Below are 16170 nucleotides of genomic sequence, written 5' to 3' on the forward strand. Positions count from 1 at the left end.
TAACTGTTAGGCTTTGACTTCTGTCGTATTTATTTTTTTTCTTTCTACACTCAGAAATAAAGGTACAAGAGCTGTCACTGGGGTGGTACCTTTTCAAAAGGTACAAATTTGTACTTGAAGGGTCCATATTGGTACCTCAAAACTATAGATTAGTACCTACAAATTTTAAGAGGAACACTTTTGTACTTTTTAGGTACTAATATGTATCCTTGAGGTATTAATATGGACCTTTAAGGGACAAATTTGAACCTTTTGAGGGGGTACCACCCCAGTGACAGCTCTCATACTTTTATTTCTGAGAGTGTATGAAAGTCAATTGCTACTGATTTTCATCATCCTTTAACTGAAAAATTATACTCCTAAAGATTTATAACCACTGGAAAGTTATCAGTAAATCCTGAGTTTCTTTATTTAGGGTAAACTAGCACTTTAAAATAAAAAGTTGCATATGGTAATGTAAAAATTGAAACAGCAATTTGAATGAGTTCAAGTGAATCTTATTGTAATAATAGGGCTGTGCTGATAAACGATATATCGAATCGTGATCAAATTTATGACGATAACAATGATAAGCTCTAGACATTTTTACTCAATCTGAGAGCCAATCACATAGCAGATATATGCAACAACAGGAATCTGTAATTGGGTTAACATAAGAGATTTGCTACGCCACCCAGTATTTAGTGAGGTCATTTCACTTTCCCACCAGCAGTATTAGCCTTTAAACTGTTGTTTATTTTAATTATTAATATGTTTACAATTTTAAATAAAACATTTACTTTATAATAACTCTGTAATTGTTTATTTTTGTATGTGTACTGTATATGTGCTGTCAATGACATACACTCACCGGCCACTTATTAGGTAGACCTTACTAGTACCAGATTGGACCCACTTTTGCCTTCAGAACTGCCTTAATCCTTCGTGGCATAGATTCAACAAGGTACTGAAAATATTCCTAAGAGAATTTGGTCCATATTGACATGATAGCATCATGCAGTTGCTGCAGATTTTGTCAGCTGCACATCCATGATGAAAATTTCTCGTTCCACCACATCCCAAAGGTGCTCTATTGGATTTAGATCTGGTGACTGTGGAGACCATTTGAGTACAGTGAACTCATTGTAATGTTCAAGAAACCAGACTGAGATAATTCACGCTTAATAACATGGCGCGTTATTCTGCTGGAAATAGCCATCAGAAGATGGGTACACTGTTGTCATAAAGGGATGGACAGGGTCAGCAACAATACTCGGATATGCTGTTGTGTTGACAAAATGCTCAATTGGTACTAATGGGCCCAAAATGTGCCAAGAAAATATCCCCCACATCATTACACCACCACCATCAGCCTGAAACATTCTGAAATTCTGGAGATGGTTGTGCGTGAAAACCCCAGTAGATCAGAAGTTTCTGAAACACTCCAATCAGCCCGTTTGGCACCAACAACCATAACAAGTTCAAAGTCACTTAAATCAGCTTTCCCCATTCTGATGCTCGGTTTGAACTACAGCAGATCATCTTTACCATGTCTACATGCCTAAATGCATGGAATTGCTGCCATGTGATTTGCTGATTAGACATTTGTGTTAACAAGCAGATGGACAGGTGTACCTAATAAAGTGTATATATTGTAACTGCTCAAATATTTTATAGTGTATATCAAGTATATTAGAGAAAAATCATAATCTGCAAATTAAAAAAAAAAAGGAATGTGTAAACTGTTTTTGTTAATAAACAATACTTTAAAATGTTATTTAAAGAAGTGTGCAATCTTTGTGGCTTAAGTTATTGTTGGGATCTTCTTTTATAGCTGGAAACATTAACTTGTATCGAAATATATATCGTTATCGTTCAATATGGACAATAATTATTGAGATCGTCATATTTTTGCCGTATTGTTTAGCCCTATTGTAAAATTATTATTATTTTTTTAATTTTAACGTTACTAATGTTTTCTTGAGGAGTAAATGATGGGTTTTTTAAAGAATTTGTTTAGTGCATGAGCTTAAAGTTAACTAAATGATGCTATTTAGGCATATATTAGCAAAAACAAGGCTAAATCAAAACAATGCAGATGACTAAAACTAAATGCCATTATAGTTAAAAGATTGACAAAAAATCGTAACCAACATTTTTACACTAAGTGAAATCGTTGTTTGTCGATGCGTTGCATTTTCTTAGTGTAAGGTTGCATCACTTTTGCAAACCCTTGCGTTTGTCTGCTACTTTCTTCCATCCTTGAATGCATTCTCCATGTTCTTTAATGCCAGTGTGCGAAGGTGAACGCTGTGTTGTTTTCCTTTGTGTTGCAGAAACATTGAAAAAGAGCTGTCCTTTGATTTTGGCCCTAACGCCGAGTTCACATACCTGTACAGCCAATGCTACGAGCTCTCGACTAGCGAGTAAGTCAGACCAGTTTTGTTATGTTGGAATGATTTTTTGTGTGTGTGCGTGTGCGTGTGCGTGTGCTATCATTTACGTCAATATTGACCTGGGTTTGTGTTCTTTTAGGTACATATACAGACTCTGTCCTTTCAACCGTGTTTCACAGAAACCCAAGTTTGGAGGATCAGAAACCAACCTTGGGTAAGGGAGACTTCTTAAAACAGAAGAAAAACATCGCAAACCAGTCCATGAGGGTGTTCTTTAAAAGAAAGTAATACTTTTATTCAGGAAGATAGTGATACTTTTATAATGGTATTAAATATGCCAAATACTTGTCTTTTGAATACTTGTCTTCTTTTTCTATTCATCAAAAATACAAATAAAATAAAATAAATCGGTAGCACTAGTTTAGGTCACATTTTGTGTTATTAACAAGTCGTTAACTAACAATACTAGTGTAATAAACTATTAATACAAACATAATATAACAGTTAATAACCTTATATTAGGCAGGTAATAAGCCAGTAGTAAATGACAGGAATTGTGACCTAAACTAATATGTTACCAAAAAGCTATCACACTTTCAATATTTTTGAAATTAATATATTATAAACCAATAATATATGACATCAGTTTCTGAAAGATTGTGAGACACTAATGACTAAATTGGTTTGTTTGTGGATTAAAATATATTAAAATAGATTTTAATACAATATTTCACAATTTGGCTGTTTATTCTTTTTTTTTCTAAACTCTTTAGTTTAACATTATTAACTAGTGGCTTATTACCTGCTTGTTTTTGAAATTTTGTCTGTTTGTACTTATAAAGTACATATTTTGCATGATCTTATTCTACATCTTAAACCCTACTAGGGTTGTGACGATGAGGAAATTTCCCCACCGCTTAATCAACATGTGACAATACCGGTATCACGGTGGGGGTTGGGGGTTTCCTCTTTTCCTCTTTTTTTCTGCTTTTAAATAGCTTATAAATGCGTGCGTATAATACTTTCACTTTCAGTTTTGTCGGATTTGCCAATTCGGCGTCAATTGTTTGAATAGACAACTACTCAAATAATACTTGAATAAACTACAAAAAAAATCACTGTTATTAAACACAAAACTTTTATTAACATAACTAAAAAAAAAACACAACAATGCTACTGGCTGAAAAAACTGTGGAAGTTGGAACCATACAAATAACAACCATAAAACTTTTATCACGTTGCCTATGTTAGAATGATTTTAAAACAAATAAGAAAATAAAATACTTCAATTTCTTAATGTATTTATTAGCCTAATGTATTATATATTAATAGCTTGGTCCTTATGAACAATCCGTTTATAAAATTCATTATTAACCAATCAATAGGCTATTGAAGAATAATCCGAATATGAAATATGATCCTTGCATAATGATCACAACTAAACAAGCTAGCACTCACTTATATATAAACTATAAATAAAAAATGAAAGAAATGTTAAGAAATGGAAGATTATGTAAAAAAAACTAAAGACTACAGGCTAAATAAAAGGGCCTTGTCAGAGCTAAACTTTACCACACACGCGTGTCAGTTTACAGATTCTGTAAAGATCAGACAGCCTATACAGATCACAATCTCAATAAACAACATGTACATGTATAAATATTTCGATAAGTATTTTTATGGAATATTTATAACTATATGATCTTGCTTTTGGTTATATCAGTACCAGCGTTGAGCTTTCTCTCACAAGCGGCAGTTGACAGGTGCTGCATAAGGGCGTTATACACTGTCAGTGGTGGAATACACACAGCATGCACTGGCAAGATGTTTTATTTTTAGTTTTATTTGTTGCCGATTTGCATGTTAATTTTTTTAAAATACCTTTAATTTTTTAAATCTCTCAGGTTAATGTTGTCTATTGAGTAACATAATCTCCCTCAGAGATATTGAAGTGGTGCACAGTATGACTATTGACCAACACCTCCCTGTAAGTTTACACACTGCATAAGCCTACAGCTCTGGTGTGTTATGAATTGCATGTTTTAAATGGCAGCGAGACATGCTACGTTTAGTTTTTATTGTAAAATATACATTATAACTCTGTACACAGTAAAAGAATATTTTTTGAATGGCTTGCCTATTGGCGGTGTATATAACCGTAAAGTTTATATAGGCTAAGCATATTTTTATCAGTATTAAAACACATTAATACAAACTAGCCCATTTTTTTTTTTTTTTTGCGTATATTTTTATAAAACCATTTATGTTGGTTTTCATTTTATTAGAATTAATATAATTAATAGGCTACACAACTCCTACATAACATTGGTTCCAATTGCGGTTTGACAGATATCCTACAGATAAACTTTTTGGCTCAAAGACATTTATGCCTGTTAATTTTAGTGCTGTATTTTGACAGATTTCTCAAAGGCTTCAGCTATTCTACCTGTCAGCTGCACCAGCCACAGTTTTGCGACTTGACTTATGTGATGTCTCGATGTCTGAATGACATCAGATTCTATGTGTGGCCGCACGTCACAGTTACTTTATTGCAATTTTTAATATTGGCTCATCTAAATTGCTAAACATATACTGCCACCTTTGTCAGGCAAAGTTTGCAGATTGCCTCATTAACGTCTTCAGGTTCTCTTTTTGCATTTGGTTTGAACCCAAAATATTGCCAACCAGGCGCTTTTGCATAGCGTTTTGAAACTAAATCGTCCGCCATTCTCTCTCTGTAAATTCGACGACCCTTGTTCTTCTCGCGTGATAAATGAAATGACGCATTGCTATGTTCAGATTTTAATTATAGTGCTTTCGTCTAAAGTAAATTATTTAGAATATTTTCCATTTAATTCAAACAAATATTTAATAAAAAAAAAACAAATACTTAAAGTAAAATAAAATAAATGTGGGGACGGTGTCACGGTGGAAAAGTGATGTCACCGGTGTTGCATCTTAAAACCGGTATCACCATCAACACCGTCTATTGTGACAAGCCTAAACCCTACCCAGTACTAAATTCAACTAATAACTTAAGTCTTGTGGGTGCGTTCAAATTATTGAGCTTTCGACATAATCTCAAAAAAAAAAAACTAAGAAAGGGTGGGAAATAAACTAGCTCCTTCCCATTTAAAAAAAACGCCCCCTTTAAAAAAAAAACACCGCTTTGCCAGTGAGAGTGGTTGAGCTTAAGCTCATCAAATTAAAAACAAATAAGAAGCGTCTTGAAGTGTCAGATACTAGAGAGCATTTGATAGGTTAAGATTTTAAGAGAAACTGCAGTATGAGGTAACATGAATAAAACGGTTGATTCATATAGGTGGAAGTGGAAAAACTACAAGTTTAAGCTGTTTATATCAGTTTTATCTTTTTTAAATGCAAGTTTTGTCACTGTTTGGTGTGCACTAGCTTATAGAAATCTTAAAAATTAATAATACTGATACTAACATTTAAACAACTTTCTTAATTTCATGTGGCCTTTAATAACAATGGTAAGCAGCAGTTTAAGGTAAAAGTCATAGTTAATGGTTTGGTAATAGGAATAATTGTATCTTAGTCAAGTGTAAGCATTTTTTCTTGTTTATATTTAGATTACCTTTGACGCTAACACATTAAAGGTTCACAAAGTGAATTGTCAAATGATGTTAATGTTTTGAAAACGGCAAAAAAAAAGTTTAAAAAGATGCCTCCTGTAGGAATTTTACCAATATCATTGATCAAGTGAAAGAACTTTTATGACTTTTTATCAGTGTTGTTATCTGTTTGTTTATTAGTATTATACAATGCATGTATAAAAAGTTATGAATCTTAAGATTGTAAATTCAATATTTATTACCAATGTTGCCTTGTTTATAACCAATGCTGCTAATTTGGCATTAAAAATATAGAAATAAATAAAATGAACATGCCCATAACACATGTACTTATTGCATAGCGATTTTACTCTATTACAAACATGCTCGGTTTTAAAAACGTTTTAAGCTTAAAATATATTATTGAGGTGCAGCTGATCACAGGGAGTTGGAATAGATCTTTTAATCCCGGTTTTATTGCAAAAAAGTTCTGTGGACGTGTATACATGTTATTATGGAGACATGGCACCTGTCAATCAATTTGGTTGGTGGTATAAACCATAAACCAAACATCTTGTTGTGGTGCAACTCAAAATCACTTGGATTTGGATCCTGTTTTAATGTCAGTAAATTTAAAAAAAATTGACTTGGGTTTATATTACCCCATTATGACTGTGGACACATTAAACCTATACACACAGTTCTGTCCAAACAGCTTCTAAAAGTTCATTTTCATCATAGGTGCCCTTTAAAAACAAACATTTAATTGTTTAGTTATTTTATCTTATGTCTTTGTCATCCTACTTGCAACAGCATGACACGTTTTAGGCAGACTTAAATGCAAATCGCTCCTGTTTGCAGGACATGGGGAAGCTGGTCAGGGCCTGAAAATAACAAGTACTTGTCGATGAAGTACGAGCACGGCACTGGGTGCTGGCAAGGTCCAAACAGATCAACTACAGTAAGTAGCGGTTCTTTCATTTCCTCACTGTGCCACTCACGCAGGGAGCTTTTCAGCTAAGAGTGTGTCTTTGTGCGGCAGGTGAAGCTGACTTGTGGGAAGGAGACCATGTTGACCTCCACGTCGGAGCCCAGTCGCTGTGAATACCTAATGGAGTTCATCACTCCTGCCGTGTGCCAAGAGCCAAGCAACATTGACCTCTCGGCACATGGACACACGGAACTCTAGACCCCACAGTCTGCTTGTTGATGCACGGTACGACACTCAATTCATACTTTATTAAATTGAGAACAAAAAAGCAAGGCCGGATTTAGCAAGATTTGTTGAGTCTTAATTGTTTTGTTGGACTTTTCACACTTCTAATGTAATGAGGTCTGGAGTTTGCCATAGTGATGACAGCTAGTCTGACTTGCTAATAGTTTCTGCTAACAACACTGGAGTGATTGTAAAAAACAAAAGCATCTACAACTATTATTTAATGATGCAGATAGAGCTATAAATGGTGTAACTTTGATTTGTTATGCCAACGATTGCAAACCTGTGACCCATTTGTTTCATTTGTTTTCACAAAGTGTTAATTGTCTACATGTGTGGATTTCCTGGGTGTTATACAGCTATGGAAAAATGAAGAGCAAGTTCTCAGTTTGTCTAGATTTATGAGATTTATTAGACACCAATGTTAAAGATGCAAAAGGTGTTTGTTTTCCAAAACATTTTTTGTTATGCTGGTTGAAAGTCTCTTTACATCCTGATAGCAGTCATTAAATTAAGTGGTCCAGATGTATTTATATGTGTTTTATTAATATGTGGAAGGTGTTGGACCAAGAAAAGTTCATCCAATCAAAATGTTCGGTCCGAACATTATGATAGGCTGTCCTACCTCAGTGTAACCGCAGGGTCTTAGGGTGTATTCATATTAGGTACTGTTGCCTTGAACCGTGCTGAATCGCGATTGTCCCCCCTTCTCCTCTCCCTTTTGGCCTGTACTCGCACTGCATTTTTTATCTAGAAACCTGAGCACGCTTATGTCATTGATGCGCTGTTTAAAAGGAAGAGAAGCTTTCTCGCTCAGCACAGTGGACATTGCTTTAATTATATTGTTTTAGTCAACTGGGATGCAGTGACACACAGTCAAATATTTTGCTGAACAGATCTGCAACTTTTGATGCTCATAAATTGAGTGCGCCCTTAAAAATGTGTTAAATCTCAAAAGCTAAATTTTAGACCTTAAGTCTTGAATCTGCATACCTCTGCAAGAAGTACAGCATAAAGGATTATGTCATTGGTCCATTCACTGATGCAGTTCAGACTAGAGGTCTGATTTCCTGCGGTGCAGGAATAAATTTCTAATTTAAACGTGGTAACAGTTAGTAACTGGTGTAATTTGATCGGGTGCAGGCGTCTAACAATAAAGCGCTCCCGAGTCCCGATGTTATTTGAGAACACCATATTTGTAATTTCCTCATTCTTTTTAAACATCGATACAGTCACTTGCCCCTTTCACACAGTGATACCGGTAAATATCTGGAAAATTTACGGAACGACTTTACCGGTATATTTAAAAAAGCGATGTTCACACAGGCGAGGATGTTACGGAATTTTTCCGGAAAAGAGCATTCACACATCCATTCCAAAATACCGGTAAATTCTGACATTATTCACCACTAATGAGCTTTAAACGGCTGCACTTGTATTTGTAAACATTTGACTACATTACAAAGTCTGTGGATGATCATTATTGTGAACAACTTCGATGAAAACATATGGAGGATCACTTTCGCATGTCGAGATGTTCATAATATGTGCGTGAGCTGGCGCTCACAGGCTGTTTACAAACAACAAACAAAGGGTAAACAAACAACGGCTTATCATAAGCATCTTATCGATGATTATATACACAGTTGGCATTAAGATGAACATATAAACGTTATCTGACTAACTTCTAGCAGCTAAATGCGTCTGGGAAAATATTCAAAGGCTTTTATTCTCATAAATTACGCGGACGTAAATGCGTCTGACTGTTCTGTTTGGCTAAAGCAGATGTCTCACGTCAGCACGTTTTAGACGTGCACGCGCTCTTTCCGGCAATCTTCCTTTTGCATTCACACAGCGCAGCATTCCGGCAAATTACCGCTAATGTTACAACTTCTCTTTACGGAAAATAGCCAGAACGAATTTACCGGTATTTTCAAAAAGGGCCTGTTCACACATACAGACCTTTCAGGAAAATTGCCGGTAATTTTCCGGAAAGGTTTGTATGTGTGAAAGGGGCTATAGACGCAAATGGAAAAAAAAAATGTGCGCAATGTGATAATAACTCAGTTTTACCCTTTCATCGCATCACAAAACTGACATTTAGCCTATAATCCTTGCACAACATACAGTTTTATCTGTTTTAGTACCCAATTTAAACGTGAGATTTTGGACACCATATCTATATTTAGCGGGAACGGTCAGGTCGAGCAGCCAATGAACAAAGGCTGAATATGTGGTGGGAGCGTTTAGTTTCAGAATAAAACCAGAATAAAATAGTGATGTCATGCATTCTGGAGGCGTGGCTTTGATGATTTTTAGGGTTGGAGAGACTTTCAGAGCTATTAGGCTAACATTAGTATTTTCTGAGCTTTCCTATTGTACCTTTTAATGTTTGTTTTATATGTGTCTGAGAACATTTATTCCAGATTTTTAATTGGTAATTTTGGTACTTGAAGCAGTTTTTTTATAGTTAGGTAAAATAACAAATGTTATCACTTGTTGTGAATGAAAATAAGGGTTGTTCTACCAAATGTTGATTTCTTTAAAAATAAAAACATTGTTATTTTAAAAATGAATATAAATAGAAATATCATAAGTAGTTTACATAATAAAAGACATTTAATTAAACATAACATCAATCAAATTATTTAAGATGGTCATGCATAATTTTTATATTTTTGTCTGCAGTTGTTGTTGTTGTTGTTGTTGTTAAAAACCTGTGACTTTCTCAAAATTTGAGTTGGCCTAGCTTGCAAATCTGCATTCCATCTACACTAATTATTATGGTGAATTGTCAATTTATGACCACAAAGTGCCAATAATTCTGTATTTCTTTGTTGTGTATGTTCTTCTGTGTTTTTTGTGTGGTCATTAAACAATATTAATGTTTTCCTTTTTCTCTTTGTCTATAGGTTGTTGCACTGTGGGAACATTTTCTCTGTTCGAGCTGTTTGAGAAACTTCTATTAGTTTTGCAGTTTGGATGTTGGGGGAGCATTTAATAACTTGTAATTTTTGTTTTTGTTATTTTAACTGGTGTAAATCTGTTCTTTTCACATTCCATGAATATTGTATGATGTTTAAATAAATCCAATTTGACATCTGAAACAGTTTTTTGTTTTGTTTTGTGATATGAGTCCCTATACACCCTGTAGTGTATGAATTATTATTATTATTATTATAATTTTATTTTTATTTTTTTGTCATCCAGAATTAATGTCTGATTGTCCTTCCCCCTCCACTATTTTAATACAAACATAAATAAATAAATAAATAAATAAATGTCAAAGCATAGATTTGAAGTGTGTGTGTTTTTTTTTTTCTGAAAGATTCAGTGTAAACTTCCACAATGGTTTATCAGTGGCAATATTACTTAAGTGTGCAACTGTTCCTCTTGAGAGGTTTTATTATTTTTTTTATGTTTTTTGTTTGATCGTTTTTAATGAAGTAATAAATTCCTGATTAAAGGGTGCTGCTGATTTCTTTAATAAGGTGTACCATATTTTGATTTTAACCCATTTACTTTAAAATGTCTGGTTTCTTTAAAATGCTTGATGAATAGTTGCCAACAGGTCTGGTGCTTTGTTACTTTTTATACGTCAAAAACTCATCTGTGAAACTTTTATCCATTTAGACCAAAGACGCCCAAACTAGGGCTCATGAGCCAAAGTTGGCCTATCATCAAATCTGAGAAGAGAGGGAGAATGATGGGGATGGTTTTGAGATTTTCACTTCAAATTTAATGTAGCCCTTTGTTTTAGTGTTAAAAGCTAAGTGAAATTAAATGTTTCAATTAAATGGCATAAATTAATGAGATGTTGTTTAAACATACGTACTGTCACCTGACAGTGCAGAGACTTTGGTGAGCAAATCAAGTCAAAGGCAGTTTCTGCTTGACTGGCGCATTCAGCATTGAAGTCTACTGTGTTATAAATGTGATTGTTTTTAGTGCAATACATGATCATTTAAATAAGTTACACTCCATTAATCATTTAAAGCAATGTTTTTCATTTTGAAATACATTAGGAAATGACCCATTGCAACTTATTGACGGTGGAAATATATTCACAGTTCTAGTAGCTTTACGACTTAAAAGACCTTTTTTTGAATATTTTTTGAATGCTTGAAAAACATTAACAACAAATTTCATCAATCAAACAACAACAATCAAGGGGTTTTCAGTCAATTAGTCCAGGATAAGTGCCAAGTCCTTGTTTATATTGCTTTTAAGCCTGTTGATCCCTTGAAAGAGTCAAAATACATTTTAATTTCCATTTTAAATTTAGAGAAAAAAAGGTTTTCACTTACAAAACTTGCTTTTGTAAATAAAAAAATTGTCCAACAACAACAAAAAAAGGTTTATAACAAAGTATTATTTTCCTTTTCGCATTCACGGAAACCAAAGATAACATTCTTAAATGTAAATTCAAAATATGCCTTCACATTTATAAAATCAAGAATATCACATCAAAATGTCCGTGAATGAGGACAATTACAAAATAAACGAACAGAAGTTTCAGGATTCACTAAGCAAAAAAAACAGATGGTCTTAATATCATTCTTAAGCTTTTTAAGATTACACTTTTCTGGATAGCATCTATGAATAAGTTAAAAGGTAACTTCTCTAATTTTGTTTGTTATAAGAAATTTGTGAGGTAATGATCAAACTTTCTTCCAGGAAATATTCACAAAACCATTCCAATATGACATTACATAAGACACAGTAACAGAATCTGCCTGAATCAGGGCTCTTATTTTCTTATTGCATTTTGATTACATAAATAAAGGCACTGTTTACCAATAAATGTTTTCCAACGGTCCACTGAATAAAAAAATAAACAAATAGGCTAACGTTTGCGCGCTCTTGCTAGTGTCGTCACGGGTTTAGCTGTTCAAGCGGAAGCAACTGAACCGATGATCTGAGTCGAGTGACGACCGTTGAGACGAAATGAACTACACATGACTTTTCTGAAGGTATGTATAAAGAAGCAATACAACTTACCATTACTTCTTATTTGTGTGTGTCGGTAATGGCGGAAGGATGTTTGGTTATTAACAAAATTTAGTCATTTAACTTTTGTTAATACTTTTGTTTAGTCATTAAGTCTTTTGTTTTCTCGTGATCGTGACTTAATTTTCTTGTTATGATGTGCTGTATAAATTGTTAGGCCTAACGGTAAAGTTATTTCCAAATGAATCCTGTTGAATCTTTAGGAAACAGATAACCAAAACTGTTATTGAACTGTTGATTAACTTGAGTTAATGTTTTAAAAAAAAGTCTCTTGTTTACATATATAAAAACGTTACCTGAATTATGTAGCCTATTGATGTACTATACATTATATATCATAATGTACAGTCTATATGTTTACAGTCACATTTATTAAAGAAATTTAGAGAATTATATTTATATCTAAAAAGTAGTCTGAAATTATTTTTGTCATCTAGCACTGGGGGAATTTCTGTGCTTTTTCAGTTAATCGAGTCAGTTTTCAGAGTATTCTAAGTGCACATTTTGGAATGTCCAGTGTCAACACACTAGTCACACAATATCTCTAAATAAATACAAAACAAAATTGTGAAATGGACCCAAATAGCTTTTAGGTGACTAACTAAAGTTGAATGTTTTACATGCTATACTATAAACTTTACCATTATGTTTTGTTTAAATGTGGACCTGTTAAACATCAGGCTGTTCATAATCTTCACTAAGTGATTTCAGATTTTGCCCTGAATTAATGCATCATGTGTAGCATGGGCCATGTTCTGATAGTATGATAACCTTGAATAAAAATATCATGGTTTAACGCTATTGTGATAACTGCTCTAAAAACAATATAATATTTTGTAACAGTAAACAGGTTTATCAGGCTAAATAATTAAAATAAATCATTGACTTCTGCCTTACCGTCATTAGTTTCAAAAGCACAAATTCCATTACGGCACATTAAAAAAAGCACTTTAAAAAATGCTATATACTGTACCTTAGGAATAGTGTGACTACCCCAGGATTCCAGTGATTGGGTGCCTGCTTGCACACCACTTGGTTCAAGCATATAAATATAGTGTTGTGCTAGCTTCTGGAGGACAACAGTGTGGCCACTTAGAAGTCCTCATGTGAAGGACCATCTCTTTCATTCTGTAAACTTATGGTTTACTTTTGCATTATGTATATCATGTATAGTTAAAGTTAGTTGTGATCATATCGTAAGTTCTTTGGCTTCTTTATTTATCCCTAGACATTTGTTTGTGGCTTGATTTGTTGTTCTATTAGTTCTATAATAAGTAAGTTGCATGTAGATCCTTTTGTTGTCTGAGCTCTTTTATGTTGTGACTCAAACAAAGGGGTCGTAACAACGGTATATGACAAAACAATTTAGCGGCTTTAAAACCTTGACTTTTCCAAACCGTGGTTAACCTTGAAATTAGTTATCCTCTCATACCTAATCATGTGTGATGTAGAAATTCCCTCTTTAAAAAAAAGAAAAGAAAGAAAGAAACAGGCACAAGAACACTGAGATTCATATCTTTTATTTTTTTTCTGGCATGTAAAGTACAAATAATTAAACAATTCCATGAAAAAGTCCTCAAGCGTCTTCAGCTGAAATCCCAGTAATAAATATCCTAAACTAAACTGAAAGGTTTATTTTTTTCCCCTTTGTTATGTGTTTGTTCTTTTGTTCAGGTTTGGAAGTATGAGATTTTTTTTTATTTGTGACACACAGACACTGAGATCAGGAGTTCTGCTTTTGATCGTATATTTTTTCCGCTGTTATTATTGTTGTTTGTTTTGTTCTGTTATTGTTCTGTTATTCCTGGTAAAATAGTTTCAGAAGAACGTTGCTAAGTAACTCTGTGTCCCTCCTAAATTAACTGACACAAAATACAACTGGTTGAGAAACAGAGTGACCACTGACCCCTTTATCTAGCTCAGCGCCTCGCCTGTCCCATCTCCCCGCTGTGCTTTCGCCTGCTAACCGTAGAGCTAGAGCCCCCCGCTGACTGTTTTATTTTTGATGGCAGCGGGACGAGGGGTGTTTGGCGAGAAGCGCTGAGCCTAAGGCCTGGCTGTGGGTCCGTAAACCGGACCGTGCCTCGGCTAATCCCCCCTACCCCGGGCCTCGCCCCGGGCCCTAACTTACTATGGGGTTCTGAACGTGGCTGGAAAAACAAGACTGTGATTAGATTAAATAATCAAAAGGTTTTCATTTAACAAGACAAACAAAACACAGGCATTAAAGGCATAACATCTAGCACACAGCATGTATGTTTATACACTTCAATTAGTTTAATATAGCAGTGCATTCTTTGCCTATGGAGAACTTTTCCAAATTGTAATTCTAAAGCAGTTTTTTTTTTTTTTTGTTCGTTTTTTTATTTTATTTTTTTTACTCTATTTGTTCCCTTTAAAGAAAAAACAAAAAAGGTGTAACCACATTTTGGCAAAATGAAAGTATTTAAACTTGCAAATAGAATGAAAGAAACCATAAATATACACAAAACATACTTTCATACGAGGCAATAATAATAATAATCATAATAATAATGATAATAAATAGTTTTTAAGTTAACAATAAGTTAAAACTACAAGCTTAGTCGCCCAAATAATACAAGTTCATTGGCGCTATATTGAAATTTTTTTCTTTTTTTCACTTTAAATCATTTATGTTGCAACGAAAGCTACCACAGACTTTTACAAACACAATTAAACACGTTTTTGATTGAAAGGAAATAACTCTAACTAATTCTAAAACCTGCATACACTGTAAGAACAGCAACTAAGTATAAATAATGGAAACAAATATAAGAAACCGTACCCAATAAAAGGAACCAAAAGGAAATCTTCGACCCACGTGTCCTCTATGGCAACATCAACAACACAAATACGCTAAGTTAACATGTGATCCTGATATGTAAAGTAAATCAATAAATTACAGGAAGAAATGATATTCTGAAATCAACATGGGCTAAAACCGATGATATTTTAGACAGTATTCCTTTCACGGTCTTTTAGAATTGCTCTTTTTCGCTACCATAGACGGCTGTTTGTTTTAGCTTGCATGGTCAGAGCACTAATAAGGGGGCGGAGGAAGGGATAATGGACATTTTTAGAGACCAGAGCTCTTGGTGCTTGCTTGATTCTTCTACTGAATCTGTTAGTTTTAACACTTTTTTTTGTTTGTTGTTGTTTAGTTTTTTTTTTTTTGTCGTTTTTTGCCATTTTGTCATTGTTCATTACGTTTGATCCTTTCACTATTCTGCAAACCATTTCAGTATGATGTTTAATTTCTTTTTTAAAAAATATATATATCTTTTGTTCTCAGTCAATATAAAAACGAAGCACATTGCACTTACTGTTCCATAGGAAAGTTTTTTGTCTTTTTCTTTTAATGATTATTATTGTAGTTGCTCAAGCGGTGCAGTATGTTTGTTTCCTGGCATTGTCCTTGGCTCTCTGAGGGAATGAGGGAAGTGGTGTAGCTAAAGATTTCTATTCAGTCGCCAGGCGCACTACTAGTTTGCCCTGGTAACTTTTATCCATGCCGTCAACCATTTTATCTGTATGTTTATGATTCTCGTCCCCTCTAGGGCACACCACTGATGAATTCCAGAATGAGTTGAGTTAGTGAAAGAAAAGGTAATGTGGCGTAAGCTGAGAGGGGTTAGGTCACAGTTTTGATACGATCATGAGAATGGAGGGCTTAGAGACACTTTGCTTTGATGTGTGTGTGTGTGTGTGTGTGTGTGTGTGTGTGTGTGTGTGTGTGTGTGTGTGTGTGTGTGTATGTGTTTCATCAGTGACAAAGCTAAGATTCCTTGGTTGGTTAGTGCTTGTGCAAAGGAGCAAAATCAGGTGTCAATGATATGAGCGTGGAATACATAAGATATGTGGAGCGTAAATTAAACAAAAAAAAAACAAAACAGTAGAATGATAGACAATTGCCTTGTTTGATGACATACTGGCGAATAAAATTCACTATGGATTTTTGATTACATTTATAAGT

The 16170-nt window shown here is 34.1% G+C and overlaps 1 protein-coding gene and 1 long non-coding RNA gene across 9 annotated transcripts in view; both read left to right on the forward strand.

Annotated features, from left to right (window-relative positions):
* The window catches only part of prkcsh (PRKCSH beta subunit of glucosidase II), a 31059-nt gene extending 20786 nt beyond the window's left edge, over positions 1–10273 (forward strand). For 2 of the 3 annotated variants that reach the window (XM_087242369.1, NM_201053.1), the window contains 5 exon segments: positions 2316–2405; positions 2515–2589; positions 6812–6911; positions 6993–7166; positions 10079–10273. In XM_087242369.1, the coding sequence (XP_087098495.1) occupies positions 2316–2405; positions 2515–2589; positions 6812–6911; positions 6993–7139 (412 nt within the window). In that variant the 3' untranslated portion in view covers positions 7140–7166; positions 10079–10273. 3 annotated transcript variants of the gene reach the window in all.
* A 1597-nt stretch (positions 10274–11870) lies between these two features.
* The window catches only part of LOC103910324 (uncharacterized), a 42254-nt gene continuing 37954 nt past the window's right edge, over positions 11871–16170 (forward strand). For 3 of the 6 annotated variants that reach the window (XR_015481168.1, XR_015481164.1, XR_015481166.1), the window contains exon 1: positions 12087–12139. This is a non-coding gene — a long non-coding RNA (uncharacterized LOC103910324). Of the gene's footprint in view, positions 12140–16170 lie in introns of all 6 variants that reach the window. The other 3 variants (XR_015481172.1, XR_015481163.1, XR_015481167.1) reach the window with 3 other exon arrangements.

The sequence above is a fragment of the Danio rerio genome, chromosome 3 (assembly GCF_052040795.2).
Source record: "Danio rerio strain M-AB ecotype USA chromosome 3, GRCz13ab, whole genome shotgun sequence".
NCBI lineage: Eukaryota > Metazoa > Chordata > Actinopteri > Cypriniformes > Danionidae > Danio > Danio rerio.